The 18,465-nt window shown below is 33.3% G+C and overlaps 2 protein-coding genes and 1 long non-coding RNA gene across 3 annotated transcripts; 1 reads left to right on the top strand and 2 right to left on the bottom strand.

The window, feature by feature from the left end:
* Nucleotides 1-1,159: 1,159 nt before the first annotated feature.
* LOC143239364 (uncharacterized) lies at nt 1,160-12,562 on the top strand. The gene is made up of 2 exons (XR_013021150.1): nt 1,160-1,281; nt 11,319-12,562. It is a non-coding gene; the product is annotated as an uncharacterized LOC143239364 (long non-coding RNA).
* A 689-nt stretch (nt 12,563-13,251) lies between these two features.
* LOC143236133 (uncharacterized) lies at nt 13,252-15,132 on the bottom strand. Its single transcript, XM_076474420.1, has 4 exons — nt 14,781-15,132; nt 14,523-14,750; nt 14,219-14,293; nt 13,252-13,430 (listed from the first exon to the last, which is right to left on the bottom strand). Exons 1-3 carry the CDS (start codon nt 15,130-15,132, stop codon nt 14,220-14,222), a joined length of 654 nt encoding a protein of 217 aa, XP_076330535.1. The 3' UTR covers nt 13,252-13,430; nt 14,219.
* Nucleotides 15,133-15,431: 299 nt separating this feature from the next.
* LOC143237615 (uncharacterized) lies at nt 15,432-18,269 on the bottom strand. Its single transcript, XM_076477064.1, has 2 exons — nt 18,114-18,269; nt 15,432-15,798 (listed from the first exon to the last, which is right to left on the bottom strand). Exon 2 carries the CDS (start codon nt 15,780-15,782, stop codon nt 15,444-15,446), a length of 339 nt encoding a protein of 112 aa, XP_076333179.1. The 5' UTR covers nt 15,783-15,798; nt 18,114-18,269; the 3' UTR covers nt 15,432-15,443.
* Nucleotides 18,270-18,465: the final 196 nt, after the last annotated feature.

Here is an 18,465-nt window from a genome sequence, read left to right as displayed (position 1 = left end):
ACTAAAAACTGGCTGCCTAACTAGTAGCTAAACTTACAGCATTGATAAGAATTTTACAGCAAATATGCATTCAGTAGTTAACTAGGCCTCGTATTTTGTTTTTTCCACCATCGTGCTCCAAACTAAACAAAAACATGGCTTGATTAACTAACGAATGATTATTTTTAAACATTCTTATCAATGCTATAAATGTCGTTATCAATTTTTGTTTCATTCTTTTGAGTCAATGCAGAATCTTTTTTTACCGCACGTTTTAACACCAAAGTATTTTGATCAGATAACTCTGTGCGCTCTTCGTTTAGCTGTAAAAAGTGTTAATTAAACTGACATAGATAGCTGCAAATAGACGAAGTATGTTGCATTATTCAGCTACTTGTATTTGGTTTTTCTATATTTACTGAAGTGTAATTAGAAGATATCTACTAGATGAATATTTAAGAAATATTAATTCATTGAAAAACTATTCTTTTTTAACAAAGTTCCTCAACAGTTACCCACCTAATATGCATATTGTCGATATAAACAGTTCATTGTGATAACACCGTATTATACATAAAAAAACGGTCATCCTTTGATGTAAGAGAACAGGAATTATCGATAAATTTCGCGTATTTGAATTATATTCCAACAAAAGTTTCCTTCGTCAACTAAATTAACATAATTAAATTCGCACTTTTGAAATTTTTTAAAACTAATTACTACTAACATTTACATTACTTTATTAATAATTTTTGAAGTTTTGATTTTGAAAAATTTGACTAATTCTTATTTTACCGTTTTAGTAGAATGTTTCGCTATTTTCAAATTTTGTTTATATATAAAAAATAAGTAAGAAGTAGCTGACACCGCTCTATGTTTTGTTCCAACATTTATTATGATAGAATAGAAAATAAACAGGTTTATGTTCACAGCTGAAATCATTTGACTTGTTGAGAAACAATTCAAAGAATTGGGTTAACGACATAGGCAGATGTCAATTTCAAATTTACGTTATACGTACCATACTAACCAAAGACTGTTAATAGCTTCCAGGATAGCCTACTGTTTCAGCAGGTGTTATGTGCAATCGACGATGTTTGTTCTTTATACGCAAACATATTTAAGTGTGTATATATATATATTTGAGTATAATAGGCGTTTCGTTAATACCATCTCCATGCGAAAACAGTATCTATGCCTCTTAACACCTAAAACGACAAAGCAAATAGAACTAATTAGAACTCTGATTATTTGATTACAGTTTAAAATTACAAGAGGAAGGCCGTTCCAGTCAGAAAAGTAGTAAGTATTAAAACAGCTATTTTTCATTAGCCATGTTTCGTGTTATGTTTTCCATTTGTTTGTTTTCGAATTCATTGTATAACAACGGTTTTTCTTAAGCTGAAGATATGTTAAGCTATATCTGAGTAGACGTGAGACCAGGATGAAATAATGCATATATTTTTATTTCAATCACTTTGATTAGGTAGCGTCACCTAATGAGAATTAAGTAATTTACAAATTTTGCAGCTTCCGTTTATACAACAGGTAATTTGAAATAGTCGCATCTGATGTTATAAAATTTGGTTAATAACTTAGATAATAATAATAAAGAAACCTCAAAGTACATAATATGTGTAAATGATAAAATTTTCAGTTGATAAGTGTCAAATTCATTAAAAGCAACGCAAAATATTGAACAAAAATAACAATGTGATGAGCATACACTATTATCTTAATCAGCATTTTTATAAACTTTCAATAACGCTGGCGATCAGAAATTTAAAACTTGTATGTAACATTACAGCTGCTAGTCTTTGATTGAAAATCATATATAACAAAAAGTTTAGAAATGTATAACTGTAAAATACGGCGTTCGATCTCTTGTGTGGATACAGAGCAGCTACTTCATTATACAGCTTTGTTCTTAACATAAACAACCAACCTCAAGAATATCTCGAGATAAGAAAGTTTAATAAAGGATAATCAAACTTAAATATAGAAAATGAAAAAAGAAAATATTTTTCATAAATTAGTAAAAAAACACGTAGAAACAAAATAGATTTCAAGTTTATAATTTTTTATTGAATAATTACATTATTCCAGCATTAACAGCCGACTGTGAGAAAGTAGCAAATACTAGCAATGAAAAAATTTTATTCTAAAATTGTTGGGATGTAGAGATGAAAAAAGATTAGAAAATAGAGAGCGTTTAGGACAGGAAGAAATTCTGGTTTACCAGTTCCTACTTTTAGTGAATGCTCTCTAGTTTTTGATCGCTTTTCATTCCGACATCCTAAAAATTTTAGAATATTAATTTTTTGTTAGTTTCTGGAGTTTTAAGCAATAGCATCATGCGTGTCGCCATCTATTGACTTATATGTGTATTGGGCAATATTACACAGTCTATATCATTGCATATATTTTGGGCTGTAAGTAAACCATCGTGGATCATCTGAAATGGCACATGTTGATAGTAACTACACTATGGTTTATGAGTTACAGCTGACGGAAAGGAAGAAAGAAAAATGAAAATCAAGAATCAAATTCGTTCGTATATTGACATATTTACCACGTGATAATTATACTAAATCATTAATCCATATTATTTTTATATATAATTCAGAAAATTGAGAACATATGAAATAAAACATTTCTTTTGCATAAATGAGGCTATTGTTCATTTTAAAAGCTCTCTCAGTTTTACAGGAATGACTCTGACGGTTTATAACAGTAAAATTCGAGTTTTTATACACCTAGTAAGCAGAGTATAGACAGTTCATTTCAACATAACAGTAAGATATTGAAACAGATAGATAAATATATGTTAATTTTTTTTCCTGTTTCACAAAAAAAGAGAAAAGAAAAATTCAATACATATACACACAGTCAATAAAAATAAAATAAATATTTAAAATACATATATACAATAATTAAACAACTAGTCCGCTATATAATATTAAATAATTAATTCATCGAAGAGTCATATTATTGACATACCTAAATTAATTTAGGTTACTATACTGTGAATAAAACGAATTCAAAACATCTTCACATACATACTTCACTATTATATGAAGCCTAATAGTATTTTTTGGTTTTTTGATCCAAGTAGGCCTGGCATGGCCAAGCGCGTAAGGCGTGCGACTCGTAATACGAGGGTCGCGGGTTCGTGCCCGCGTCGCGCTAAACATGCTCACCCTCCCAGCCCTGGGGGCGTATAATGTGACGGTTAATCCCACTATTCGTTGGTAAAAGAGTAGCCCAAGAGTTGGCGGTGGGTGGTGATAACTAGCTGCCTTCCCTCTAGTCTTACGCTGCTAAATTAGGGACGGCTAGCACAGATAGCCCTCGAGTAGCTTTGTGCGAAATTCCAAAAAACAAAAAAAACAAACAAACTGATCCAAGCTGTGCTGACGAGCCTTGAATAGCACAGAACGGGTCCAACCAAAGAATGCACTAAGCTTCTACGTCAGATATTTTGTTTTCAATTTCATCTTGGTTTCTTTTAAAATGTTAACGCTAAAAATTACAAGGTAACTTTTCACATTGGCAATTAGTTATTTCATTGAGGTCTGGTCCAGAGATGCTAGAATATGAACAAATAATACAGAGATTTGTTTCACAAAAATGATAATTTAACATTTATTTTTAAAATTGTATACAGTTTTTAAAATGGAAACCAGCCCAGTATATTAAATTATCTGCGTTATTTACTATCTTACATTTTAGTTTACTTTCACCAGAAGCTACAGAGAGATACGAATGTTTAAATTAAAATTATTCTAAAAAAAGTAACATTCTGCTTGAATTTTCTCCAGATGAAAAGTGCTCATTTTCCATTTCCATTTTGATATTAGCCTGTTGGAAAATTTAAGCTAGTGTATTGTCACAGCAGAAGCTATACTCTTATCATACGTAAGTGAAAGAAGAAATCGTTTTGATTAGCATACTTCTGTATATATATTATATGCATTGTACAATGTAATTTTTCATCTCTGATTTTATTCATGTGTTTTAATAGCTTTACTACAAACATATAGTTTTGGCACAAATAAACCACATTTATATTATTGTAACGCTTTGTATCATTGGTTGGGTTATTTTTAATTATTCTGTTTAAAATTCGTCAATATTAGTTCTTAATCACCTTGACTTCAGCCTGTTGTATTTTAGGTTGATATTCTTTACTTCTATCTTTCCGTAGTGTATAACATTCTTCTTTCATACAAAGTTTTTTTTTTTTTAATAATGTTTCAGAAGTTCATGGTTCTGTTTTGAGCAATGGAAAACGTTGAAGCTACGGTTCTGAGTTTTTAAAGCCGTCTTACTGAAAAGGCTCAGCATGGCCAGGTGGTTAAGTCACTCGACTCATAATCCGAGGGTCGTGGTTTCGAATCCCCGTCGCACCAAACATGATCGCCCTTTCAGTCGTGGTGTGTTATGACGTTACGGTCAATCCTACTATTCGTTGGTAAAAGAGTAGTCCAAGAATTGGCGGTGGGTGGTGATGACTAGCTGCCTTCCCTCTAGTTTTGCACTGCTAAATTAGGGACGGTTAAGGCAGATAATTCTCGTGTAGCTTTGCGCCAAATGTAAAACAAACAAACAAACAAACTATCTTACTAATTGACTTCATGGATTTAAAGATAATTAACCAGACTCTTCAGTGCTGTATGGCTGGTCAAGTGTGTAAACATCTCCTCGCGTACTTAATAATAGAAATAACATAGGGCTTAAACAGTAGTTAATGGTTTGTTATGAGTTGTACAATACCTTTTTTTTGTGGCACTCGTTGTTTTTCTATAGTAGGAAATCGCATATTATTTCCTATGTTGTACCTGAGATAACATTGTCTCACTTGCAAAATAATTGGTTTACGTATCTTATGCCAGCGGATCTTCGATAGTTGGATATGTTAATACGGAAGTAATGGTTAAGAGTAATCGTCAGTAAGCGATTGCCCCAAGCCCGTGGCACAGCGGCATGTCCACTTTTCAGTTTATAAGTCTTTATACTTACTCTGTCATTTTTATAAATGTTAACTTTGCTAAAATGAATTAATTGGGCTAGGTGTGATATACTGACCCGTATGCTACAGATCAGCAAGTTTTGGATATGAAACTGGACATGCTCCAATATTTTTACAGTAGATGAGTTGTTAAAGTGAGAACCAATTCTGTTGTTTGGTTGACATATCTCTGTAGGGCCTGATACTAGTTCTTGTGATCAGTTTTAAATCTGAAATGATATAGCTTGAACCGTTGTATCTTTGACCTTGTCCCTTTAAAGATACGTCGTGTATGGAGTCATTCAGAATGACAGTACCAAATGGATAGAGTTTAATCTTTATTTTATAACTTAATTTGTAGACATTATTTTAGAACTAAAAATAAGTATATAAAACTTCAAGAGAAGCATTGTCAATGTACTCAATGGTGTGTTTTTAACCATTCATGTCCTGTTTGGGTAAGATCTGAACACTTTTGGTCACCAAATAACGTGGCATGAGTTAATAATAAAAATGTCTCATCCCACAAAATCTCCAAATATTTTAGAATTAGTTCAAATCTTTAGCTACGTGATATCAAAAAGTGTTTCGTAAAAATACAACTTAACTTGAAGTTTTATATGACGCAGTTTTATCTGATGTTATCGAGTCAGAAGAAATAAACTATCCATTGTATTAATGTAAAATCCAAATAAAATTTTATTCTTATAAAGCTATAAAAAAATTTTGTGATCAAATTGAAACTGGCAAAATAAGGACAACAATAGACACCGTACATTTCTTGCGATATTAATGTTAGTGGTAAATTGCTCAGTAACATTGGTGTTCCCCAGTGGCTCAGCGGTATGTCTGCGGACTTACAACGCTGAAAACCGGGTTTCGATACCCGTGGTGAGCAGATCACAGATAGCCCATTGAGTATCTTTGTGCTGAATTCAAAACAACAACAGTAACATTGGTGTGAAATGCTGGCGAGACACTTCATTATGAATTGTGTTTTGCTACGTGCTAAATATATTTCTAAGTAATTTTGGTATGAATAAATTGTGTTTGTGTTGTTGAATCTTGATTGTAGCGACTGTTCAGTTTAGACCGTTCCGAAGGTTGAATTGTCACTTTTGATTTTATGTTTCTCAACGATAATTTGAGTTTAATCAAATACAAGTTAGATAGTGTTTGAAAATAACTATATTGTTATGGAAGTTAGTTAGTCTGAAGTGGCAAGTCTGAAGCAGTCTGTGTCAGTATTGACAGTGAAGGTGGAAATGCTAACGCTCGTGTTGACTGTAATGGAACCAGAGACCCTACCCCTTCCCCCTTCTCAACTATAAATGTCTAAGGTCTTTTAACAAACCTGTAAATTCTTCCTCGATTTACGTCACCACAATCATCCTTCATCCCTGCCTATTGAGAAGTTTCACAGTAAGTTGGAGTTTAATGTACTGGAGTTTCTTAAAAGTTTATAAAAAATGTCTATAGGTATCAAGTACCCGAGAATAAAGGGTGAAAATTGTAGCTTATTGTTTGAGGGGAAGGTAGTTATAATTATTTAAGATTTTTAATCAGAAATAGTTTTCCAACACTGGGAAGAACTTAAAGAAACATTGACTGGTTTGTACCCAGCAGTGTTAGACAATATCGAATTGTCTTAAGAACCTTTTAATAGAAAGTACCAGTGTGATACAGGAGAGTTAGTTGAGACGTTCATTTGGAGTAACTGTGAAAATTTATAAATTATGGAACTTTGAAACTTTTGCAAGAGAAACTGTGAAGTGCATGATATCACAATCGTAAGTTTCGTTACGAGAATACTTGGATTATCACGTTGTTATAGCTATTATTGAAGTACTTACCATTGTTAAAACCATATGTTCATCGACGGAATAATAAACCAGACACTTCTAATAGTGAAGTAGGAAAACTGAGTGCCGTAATATACGTTTTGACGTTATACTTGTAATTAAATATGCCACTTATCTGTACATTGTTCCAATAAAGTAATATATGCAAATAGGGAACAAAGAAAACCAGAGCAAGGGTGAAAGACGGAGGTTTTGAGTTCCGTGAAAGTAAAACCTTCCCTAAACTAGTTAATACAACTAACCTTATTTACCTCTAATAATTAATGATGTAAAAGTGGTAGATCGTATGGATATTAGGTTGAATTATTCAGTACTAAGCGAAAATATATGGTATCAAATTAGGAGAAAATCCAATATTTCAATTAAAAACTTGGAATAAGAGTAGCATTTGTCAACCATTGGGATACTTTGAAGCAAAACTATTATCAATAAATGGTATTGTTGACCAATGTTTTGTTGTCGTCATAGTTGTATCTTGTCTTATTAGATCAAACGTCATTCAGCAAAACGAAACAACCATTAACTTCTTCACAAGTGCTCTTGAATTAGGCATGACTCTGAGACTGAAAAGATGCTGACTGAATAGGTATAATGTTTACATTTAAAAAATAAAACACAGAACAATTAAATAAACTCGTGTTAAAATATTCCGATAATTTTAACAGTAAACCTGACCTCATAAATTTGTCTGAACATAATATTGTAACCACGACAGAACATCCAATGTTTAGTAAATCTTATTGCTATTCTACCATTAAATAACAAGTGCTACATGATCAAGTAGATTAAATATTCCGCGATGGGTTAATTCAACCTTCCAGTTCTTTTTGGGCTTTTTAAGTAGTTATTGTAAAGGAGACTAATGATTTTAAAGTTCCATGTTGACTATAAGAAGTTTAATCAAGTCTCAGAACATTACCATTACCAACTGATTCATATAAGTGATATTCGAACGCTTAGTCAAGGGCAACCAGTGTCAGTGCAAACACTTATCTGATGAATATTGACAAATTACTGCTAAGATGAAAAATCGGCATCAAACTGCTTTCATAACAAATAAAGGATTTTATGAATTTAAAATTATGTCTTTTGGTCTTAAAAATGCGTCTATGGATAAGATTTTTGCAAGAGCAACTAATGATGCAAGGTTTATACTGATGACATTATAATATTTTTACCAACATTTTAACAACACTTGAAATATCTTAAATTGGTTCCTACAAGCTTGTACAACTAATCTTATTGTAAAAGTTTCTAAAAAGCACATTTTGCCAATCATAATTATCATATTTAGGATTTAAATGCTCATCAGATATAATACACACAAATTATGACAAAGTGAAACTTGTTACAAACTTCCCAACTCCAAGAAACTACAGAAATTTAAACACATTCTTGGGCATATGTGCCTAGTACAATCAGTTCATTCCAAACTTTGCTACAATTACTGGACTTTTATATCAGTCAGGAAGCAAGATTATCAAGTGGAAATGGACCCCAATGTGAAAATGCATTCCAGAAATTAAACCAAGCTCTAGGTGAATTTCCTGTCTTGCAACTTTCAAAGAAAGGTAAACTCTAGTTTATGCATAGTAATGTTTCGAGAGTTAGGAGTAGTTCTGTGCCATGACACATGCCAGTAGAACACCTAACTTTGACTGTAGCGGCATGTTCATTTTATGCCATTATAGTGTTATTCTCTCTAACTGACTAATGAGATTTGATTATCACTTTTATTACATAATCACGGTTCCAAGTGCTGAGAACATTTTTGTGGCAACAAGACTTATCACCGTATTACCAAATATGTATGCCCTTTCAGCCGTGGAGGCGTTATAATGTGACGGTCAATCCCATTATTCTTTGGAGAAAGAGTAGCCCAAGAGTTGGCGGTGGGTGATGATGAGTAGCTACCTTCCCTATAATCTTACACTGCTAAATTAGGGAGGGGTAACATAGATACTTCTCGTATAGCTTTGCGCGAAGTTCAAAAACAAACAATTTTTTAACTTCAGCAAAGTAAATGAACTGTTTACCTATTTCTAAAAATTAAAACCCAGGTTTTACTTATCTCTCGGTAGATGGAAGCAGTTGTCCAATTAAGTCGGTATGGCGAATTAAGAATTAACATGTTACTGTCACGCAGCCAAAACGCCCTTTAGATGATATTAGAATTATGTAGAACGTTCATATCAATAGTTTGACTGACAAAATCAGTTGTAATCAATGGTCTATGGTACTACTCACAATTTACGTTGTAACATGTGTACCATTTGGCATTATAACAATGAGTATATGGCAAGGTAAAAACGAAAATATACCTATATCTAAATGAAACTAATATTGTTCGAAGCCGTTTTCATATTCAGTAATTGAATTTAATTAGACCAGAGTAAGTACGAGTAACAGTCATATTATATCATAAGAGTGAAACTGATAATGAAAACATTTATCCACAGAATAATTCGACACAGAGATAAAGTATATGAATACATTTGATTGATAAGTGTCTTGAACATACAATAGTATGTAGCACTGCAAATCTCTGTTACCCATCTTGCCTTCATTTTAGAGAACGGTTGCATGACAAAACAATGCTTTGTCAGGTTTGGTGCAATTCGTAAACCAACTGATTTGAAAGAGCCAGTTAAAAACTGAAGAGCAATTTTCTCGAATATTTAATATAATATTAGAACTACAGGCGTATTTAGTATTCTTCTATACGCTAGTTAAATAGAAGCAGAATTTTGTTCATCAAAAACTATCTTACAATCTTCTGGAACATAACTTTATAGCTTTAAAATGACTTCATTACATATGCATACAATTAATTAATTTTACAACCTCACAGGATATCCTATTCTGTAAATATCATTATCAGTATTTTCGAATACTTTTGGTACTACCATACTATTATTAATTCAACATCGAAACAAATCTACTATTATGTTCTCTTTATTCTTTTGTAAAAGTGGCACTTCAGTAAGTTTGCAAACTTTCAACGCTAAAAAAACCCAACAAAAACAGGTTTTGATATCTGTGGTGGACACTAATATTAAATTATATAGCTTTGTGTTTAACTGCAAACATATAAAACGAATGAAAGGTAAGTACATTTCTAAGCATCAGGTTATTTGTTTATTTAAGACCATGAGAAGTTGGAAAATGCTTCAAGATCTGTTTATCCCTTTAAAATTAGAAAAAAATAAATAAAATAATAACAACGCTAAACATATTTGGCTCGTCGTAAAATTATTATTTTTGTTAAAGTATCTTAAAACGCCACACGTTTTTTGTTTACCATCCGTGTTAGTCATTAGTTAACACGTTAAAAGTTTCGAAGATAATTTTAGATGAATTGTTAACTTAAGCTATATCTATAACTAGTCATCATTTATAACTAAATTACATATGCATCGATTGAAAGCAATAACATTGAGCTAGGGTAATCACTTATTCTATACAATGAAGATTGATCGCGTTCTATAAAACAATGTTTCTTGGACAATTGTGCACGATCTGATACTATGAGTGTATTATTATTGTTAGACACTATTTTTACTGTATAAGCCTCCTACCAAGGATAGCGAAGTTGAGGTTAGATCACACAACTTGACAAACCTGTCACAGGCCTCCAACGTTTATAGACATCGGCTTCCAACATAATAGACTTTACAAGAACAACGATGTTTGTGCTGTGTAGCCCTTGACACTAATTTTTAATCATTGTTTGTTGATATTTTAACGAGTGAGTTTGCAAGTTTTTTTTTCTAAACACTGCAGTTATCATGCAACAAGTTTCTAGGAATGTCGGCTAGGTTACTTTTAACCTCACATTTTACCAAACGTTCTAAAGTCCTTTCACTCACCATGAAAACATACTTCCTTAGACAATGTTTAAATTAAAAATAATATATTGGAGAGACGTCAAAATAACTGTCAGGTGTGTGATTAAATGACATTGATGTGGTCAAGTTTTTTTGGGATTTTATCGTGAAAACAGTCATTAGTTTTTAGGTGTAGCTAGAGATTTGTGATTAGTTGCGTTATTAACTGTTTCTTAAAATTCAAAACCTTGTTACTTGTAAAAACGCACTAAAATTATGACCAGTTCCACTAGAATGGCTCTTTACATCATAAGCTGTTATTTGATAATCAAAATCGATTCTTTGCGTAGTGTGATGTTGTTCTGAATTAGTTCGGACTTGTGATTTCGCTCTCCGCTGTTTTAAATACTTTGATATTCGAGTTTTCCAGCTTTCCTGGTCAACACTGCCGTCTTCAAAATTCTAAGCTCTTTGCTTCTGCATCATTTAAGGATTTTCCTGTACGTATATCCTTCATCAGGAGAATTTTAAAACATACATCTATCCTAGTTGCATTACACTGTTAAATGTCTGGAAACTGCTGTGAGCAAGTATATATATAGGAGTACGAGGTCTGATCTAAAACTTTTTATGTTACAGGTGCCAGTACAAAGGCAGTAAGCCTCACTGAGGTGTGTACATAATACAAATAGTGATCTACGCCACGAACAAGCCATTTATCCAGATCTTATATCCGTGTTGCGAAAAACGTGTTCAAAGACAGACGTATCTCTGGCCCTTATTGTAATAAAAATGGAAAAGAAGAGCAACGTGTTTGCATGAAGTTTTGTGCGAAAAATGATAAAGGAGGAACAAAATCTTCGAAATATTAAGACCTGCCTTTGGTCATAATTGCTTAAATGAGGTTGTCGTTTATCAGTAGACAAAACGTTTCCAATATGGCTGAAAATTGGTGAAAGATGACCCATGTTCTGGGCGACTGTTGAAATCGTCCACTGATGAAACGGTCGCTAAGACGAAAGAAAAAAATCAAAATGATCGACGATTAACTATCCGCGAAATTTCTGATGAAGTGGACATTTCCTTTAGATTATGTCAGGATATTTTAACTGTAAAACTCTGCATGCGTCGAGTGTCTTCAAAAATTGTTCTAAAGCTACTGGCGGACGACCAAACGTTTCATCATCGACAAGAGTGCGAAGATCTAAAAAGAATGCTAGAAGTTGATCCTAATTTTATAAACGTCATTATTACTGGTGATGAGTTACTGGTATATGGTTATGACCCTGAAACGAAACTTCAGTCATCGCAGTAGAAGTCTCCACCATCACAACGTCCAAAAAAGGTACGGCAGTCTCGATCAAATGTAAAGACAATGTTGCTCGTCTTTTTTGATATTCGAGGTATTGTTCATCATGAATTCGTATCTCATGGCCAGATAGTTAACCGGGCCTTTTATAAAGAGGTCTTAATTAGTTTGAGGAAGAAAGTTAAAAAAAACCCGTCGCGAACTGTGGGAGACTGGTCACTGGTTTCTTCATCATGACAACGGGCCTTTACACACTGCTGTGTCTGTTCAAGAATTTTTAGCAGAAAAACATTCCTGTGATACCACATCTCCCGTATACTCCCGCTCTTGCCTGTGTGATTTTTTTCTGTTCCCAAAAATTAAAATTAAATTGAAAGGAAAGAGATTTGATGACATTCCAACCATCCATAATAATGTGAAAGCAGAACTTAGCTGCATAACAGTTGAAGACTTCCAGCATTGCTTCCAAAATTGGCAGGAATGTTGGAACAAGTGTATCAGCTGGGGAGATTACTTTGAATGGGATAGCATATAACACTGATGTATGCGCATTATGCTTTGGAATAAAAGCGAAGTATTATAACTTTTTCATCACACCTCGTATATACGTTCTTAATGTGACATCTTGTCTCTGAAGTGAAGCGACCTTGCTAAAGTATATACAATTATTATATGTTTGTAAACGATGCATTGACTATAATGTTCACGATCCTGTACTTCTCAAAGAAATTAGTAAAAAATAAAAAAATATTACTATCGAAATTGGATATTTATACGAAACAGTTAATAAATACATCATTTAAGATATGAAATTATAGTACTTTCTGTACTACATTGGTTCATAATTACTTGTTGTAAGCTGAATTGAACTTAAGATATTTTATGTATGACATGTAAACTAATAAACACATAAATATTTTTTGCCCCAAGGAGCACAAACGTACTCTGTACCCCGCTTGTATCGAAACCCAGTTTCTAGCGTTGTAAGTTTGCAGAAATACCACTGTACTACTGGGGACATGTGTGTGATGACAGTTGTTTGTTTAACAAGTTGTTACTTAGTTGCCTCGTATTTCAAATTTAAAATTATAATTTCTATCTTAAATAAGGGTGAAATTTAATTATTTTTCACGAATATTTTGTTGTTAAAGTTTGGATTGCTGTTACTATGGGAACCGTCTGTCAAACACTTTCTGAGTTACTTCCATCCCAAAACTGGCAATGGCATCATTTTCAAGCTAATAAACAGACTTTTCAAACATCTTTGTGAATGTAATTAAACAAAAATTTATTTAATACAATACGACAAATTTTATATACAGTTTCTTTTCTAAAAATTATATTCAAACAAAGAGTGTAAATGTGATCTTATTGTTGGTTAAAAATTAAAGTAAGTACGTTGAAATTTTAGCTTAGGTCGACGTGCTTCATGTAGGATTTCTCTGAAAGAGATTAGGCATTTGAATGAATAATAAAAATTGAACGCATTTCTTTACAAAGAAATTAAGCAACAAATAACACATGAATCAACATTTTAAAAACTTTACATCAACAAAAAGCGAGAGTTTTGAGAGCAACGGCTTTAAACTTTAGTGTAACTAGTAGACAGTGTAAATAAATTTCAACTAAGGCTGAATACATAAGTGTGCACATTTGGTTAGAGTTTAACAAAGTTAAAACACGTCTGTTTAATACTACAAATAAATGAAATATATACTTTGGGAATTATAAATGTTACTACATATTCAGCTACAAAAGTAAGATAGACTGCGGTGCTAATTATAAACAGAATGAATATATAGGATTTCATTTTTAACAAGCTTAAGCGTTCTATATTCTTACATAAACATAACGAGATAAATTTATAATTATGAGCTTCATATTAGTCTTTAAGGTGGTTGTATATGTATAGCATTCTTCATAAGGTAGGATGCAATGATTTAAAGTATTCTACCGTAATACGATGATTAAGAGCGATTTTTCTATATGTGACTTATACGATAAGAACTATATACTGTTCCTGTAATAATTAATTCAGTTTTAAAATCACAAGTGGAAAATAAAACGATGCATTTAGCGTTTTTCGTCACGTTAGCTTTCAATACACTTTGAATTTTTCATGATGAGGTAATAAGTAAAAAAAAAATTACACTTTATTTTTTACATATATATTTTTCCGATATATAACATGCTGTGAGTGTTGCTTAAAATTTTTCATTAAAATCATCACCTTAGGACTCTGGTTTGTATTCAAAACTTTCTACTTTTTCCGAAACAGGCTTCGTGATTTCCAGTTCATTGTTACCTATTACACAATAAATAATAAACCATTTAGATACATAGAATCCATAGTTCATTTAGGAAAGATATTTACAATGGCAAATTAATACATATCACGATTTTCAATAACAACAAAATATATATTAACCTAATTGATTAAGAACAAAAAAAATGAATTTGAGAAAAATATAAAATTTATTTTGGTAATATACTAACTATATAATAAGATGGATAGAATATTTTAACATGCATACCCGTAGATCCTGACCCTTTACGTCCCCATATTCCTCCACCTCCTGAAGGAAGGCACGTCGGTTTAGGTACACATCTGTAATGACATTTAACAGGATTGCAGTGTTTCAAGGAGCAAATGTAAAGACAATTTGGGAGAGTATGGAATTGATGAGAAGAATGTCCTTCACCATAGCTGTAGGACCCTCCTCCAAGTCCACCTCCTTGTCCAAATCCTCCTACAAGTCCACCTCCTTGTCCAAATCCTCCTCCATGTCCACTTCCCCCACCATGACCAACACCTCCTCCAAGTCCACTTCCTTGTCCAAGACCTCCTCCAAGCCCACTTCCCCCACCATGACCAGCCCCTCCTCCAAGTCCACCTCCTTGTCCAAGTCCTCCTCCAAGTTCGCTTCCTTGTCCAAGACCTCCTCCAAGCCCACTTCCCCCACCATGACCAGCCCCTCCTCCTAGTCCACCTCCTTGTCCAGGTCCTCCTTGTCCAGACCTCCTCCAAGTTTCCATTTCCCCACCTCCTTGTCTCCTCCTTGTCATGTCTCTGTCAGGTCCACTCTTGTCCATGTCCTCCAGTTTTCCCCACCATGACCAGTCCAGGTCCATTTGTTCCACCATGACTAGCCCTCCTCCAGGTCACTTTCACCATGATGACCCCTCCTCCATGTCCACCTTCTTAGGTCCTTCCTCTCCTCCTTGTCAGGTCCTCCTCAGGTCATTTTCCATTATGATTTAACCCTCCTCCATGTCCGGCTCCTTGTCCAGGTCCTCCTCAGGTCTGCTTTCACCTATGATTAGCCCTCCTCCAGGTCCATTTCTCACCATGATTAACCCTCCTCCATGTCACACTCCTTGTCAGGTCTTCATCAGGTCCGCCTCCTTGTCCAGGTCTGTTCCCCACCATGATTCAGCCCTCCTCCAGGTCTGTCTCACTTTCCACCACTATGTCCTAATCCTCCTCCATGTCCACTCCCACTTCCTGAGCCGTACCCCCCTCCGCTACCACCTCCAAATCCTCCACCCCCACCTCCACCGCCTCCACCACCACCACTTCCACTTCCACTACCACTACCAAATCCAAATCCACCTCCAAATCCTTTACCAGAACCTCCCCCTCCTCCTCCTCCACCACCACCACCACCGCCTGGTTTACCTGATCCCCAGTTTCCTAAACCACAACGCGGACAATGTTTGCCCTGAATTTCACTTCCTATACAGTTATATATTACAGTTGAAAGTACTAACACCAGAGAAATTTTCATAATCATTTTGTTTTCTTAGTACCTGTAAATATTTAAAAAAATATACGAAAACTAGGTTGTTAGGTATATTTGATAGCAATATAACAAAAAATTAGTGACTAAATAACAGTAAGAACTATTAATGTGTTATGTGAGAGTATGGAAACCAATCCACTTTAAATAATTATTGAAAAAAAAATCTTAATGGTAAGTCTACGACATGAAGTAGTACAAATATAATCCAGATTTTTACTGCACAGACAATGAGTACATTAACAGCACGTGATTGACTGACAAAGTGCCCCTCTCGTGGCACAGTAGTATGTCTGTGGACTTATGCTGCCAGAAACCGGGTTTCGATATCCGTGGTTGGCAGACCACAGACAGCCTTTTGTGCAGCTTTGTCCTTAATAAACAAACAGATTGACGAAAAGTACAGAACTTAATGAAAACGAATTTCTCTGTATCTCTAACATGTACCTACACTGGAGTAGTTTTGCATGAAATTTAAACTAAACGAAACGTTATATTACAAATATAAATCACGTACAAAGAAGTTATTTTATCAATATAGACTAGTGTACATCCGTTATAAATCATGAGGTATGTGCTACCAACCCATAGCTTACCTAGCAGTAAATCAGTTAGATTAACAACTTCTAAAATATAGAAACACCAGGACATTTCGGTAGCAATGCGCTCTAACAATGCTTTTATGTCTTCTTGCTTAGCAATAAAAATATATTCTAATATGTTAGTCTATGTACTAAACCCCTTAGTAGCACAGAAACGCTAGAAATCGGTGGGCAGAGCATAGATGGCCCATTGTGTAGCTTTTTTGCTTAATTTTAAATAAACTATGAAGTGAAAGTATAAAATGAAATATTGTTGAGATCTTAATTTAAGGTCTCCATTTGTTAAAGATGTTTGTTTTTTTATAAAAAGAAACAAACAAAAGACATTAGTGTTATGAAAGCAACACCATTCCCAGCAAGTTTTAACACCCATATCAGCCGTCTTGAGATGCATTGATATAAAAGAAAACACCATAAATCAAATTATTTAAATTTGAATTCATATCTTAACTTTCAAGATAGATTTTATGCACTTGGTTCTAGGCTGTTATCAAATATAAATGTGAAATATTTAACAGAATTATAAAGAAAATACAGTAAATGCACTGATAGAGAAAAAACAGTAAATTAAAAATTATTTATTTCAAAAATATTTTTAATTTACTGTGCTTTCTTTACGACTTTTTTATGTTTCTGGGAAGTGAAAATGTTTAAGATATTTTGACTATTGTTCTATATTATTCTATAGGTTTACAATACGCACACAGTGACAGAGTTATATAATATATGTCAACCTTATAACCCGACAGAAACCGGGTTCTTTCTCTAGTGTTAAATATATATACATATATTGTGAAATATCCCAAAATAATGATTTTCGTTTGTTACATGTGTAATATATATATATATGTATGTATTTATCCATATAAATGAGGAAATCAAATGTTCAGCACCTTTTTAAATAGAATATAGTTTCTCAGAGATAATAAGCATTATAGATAATATATATATATATACATATATATTCGTTACGCTGCGATTTTAAATACATTTTCTCTTAAATTTATTTGTTAGTTTAACTTTGCTAACCACCAACATAAATTTCACTCTTGTTTTCGTCTGTTGTATAACTGAAGTTCTTGTCGCAGGTAACATTGACAGATATATGCATTCACTTGTCCATTGTTAATGTATGTGTTTTCTTATAGCAAAGTTACATCGGGCTACTTGCTGTGCCAACGAAGAGAAATCGAACCCTTGATTTTAACGTTGTGAGTCTGAAGACTTACAGCTATCACAACGGGGACCAATTGTTAGTGAAAAGCGTTTCACTTAATTGTACATTTAGACATCAGTTTATCACGTAATAGTGATTAACGGTTTAAGATAAAAATAAAAGATACAAGAGTTAATAATTTTCAATAAACATACAATATTATTCTAGTGCAAACAACATTACTATCGAAAAAAATTTTAACAGAATAAATTGCAGAAACAAATGAACCACGATGAAATCATGATTAACTCTAGCTCATCTTCTCATTTCACATTTCACAAACATTTCTCACGCAATATCTTCCGCATTTTAATACCAGTGGCGCTGTACTGATTTTATTAACTCTTTTTTTTTTTCTCTACACTTTCTGCAAAATAACTCATATCATGTATTATGTTATAGCCTGCATCGTAATTAGCAACTTTCGGTGGTTGTGTATACTTTTTTTGTATTATTTGATCACTATTATCGCCCAAAGTAAAAAACAAACAAACAAGAGCATCTTACCTTTTAGTTACGAACGTTCTTTCTCCTCGGCTCTGGAATATACTGTGAACCGTATATGCTGATCCTTTATATATATACATATATACAATACCGTCATTTTTTTTTTTTTTGCTCTTGCTGAGAAAATACTTAATCATAATTTGCAAGTAACCTTTCGTTTATGAAAAAAACTTGACCTAAGGTTGCGGTGGGGTTTCCTTGACGCATTCCCGATGTGACTTTTTTCCTGGAATACCTTCAACGTTAAAAATAAATAACCTTTTTCTTGTCATACATGGCAAATTTAATAGTATATCAGCATTTGTAATGTACTGAACGTTGTAGCATATACCTTATTACTAAGAAGAACAAG

This window comes from Tachypleus tridentatus, chromosome 13, assembly GCF_004210375.1.
Source record: "Tachypleus tridentatus isolate NWPU-2018 chromosome 13, ASM421037v1, whole genome shotgun sequence".
In the NCBI taxonomy this organism is placed as follows: Eukaryota; Metazoa; Arthropoda; class Merostomata; order Xiphosura; family Limulidae; genus Tachypleus; species Tachypleus tridentatus.
This window is presented reverse-complemented; position numbering and strand designations above follow the sequence as displayed.

Bases quoted from the DNA above. Each gene is read 5' to 3' on its own strand.
- LOC143237615 (XM_076477064.1), bottom strand. From the start codon at position 15,782: ATGATTATGAAAATTTCTCTGGTGTTAGTACTTTCAACTGTAATATAT.
- LOC143236133 (XM_076474420.1), bottom strand. From the start codon at position 15,132: ATGGTGGAACAAATGGACCTGGACTGGTCATGGTGGGGAAAACTGGAG. The intron at 14,751-14,780 runs GTGGACATGGAG...TTGGACAAGGAG, and splicing joins TGTTGGTCATGGTGGGGGAA to GTGGACTTGTAGGAGGATTT. The intron at 14,294-14,522 runs GTATGCATGTTA...ATTGTGTAATAG, and splicing joins TAAAGGGTCAGGATCTACGG to GTAACAATGAACTGGAAATC.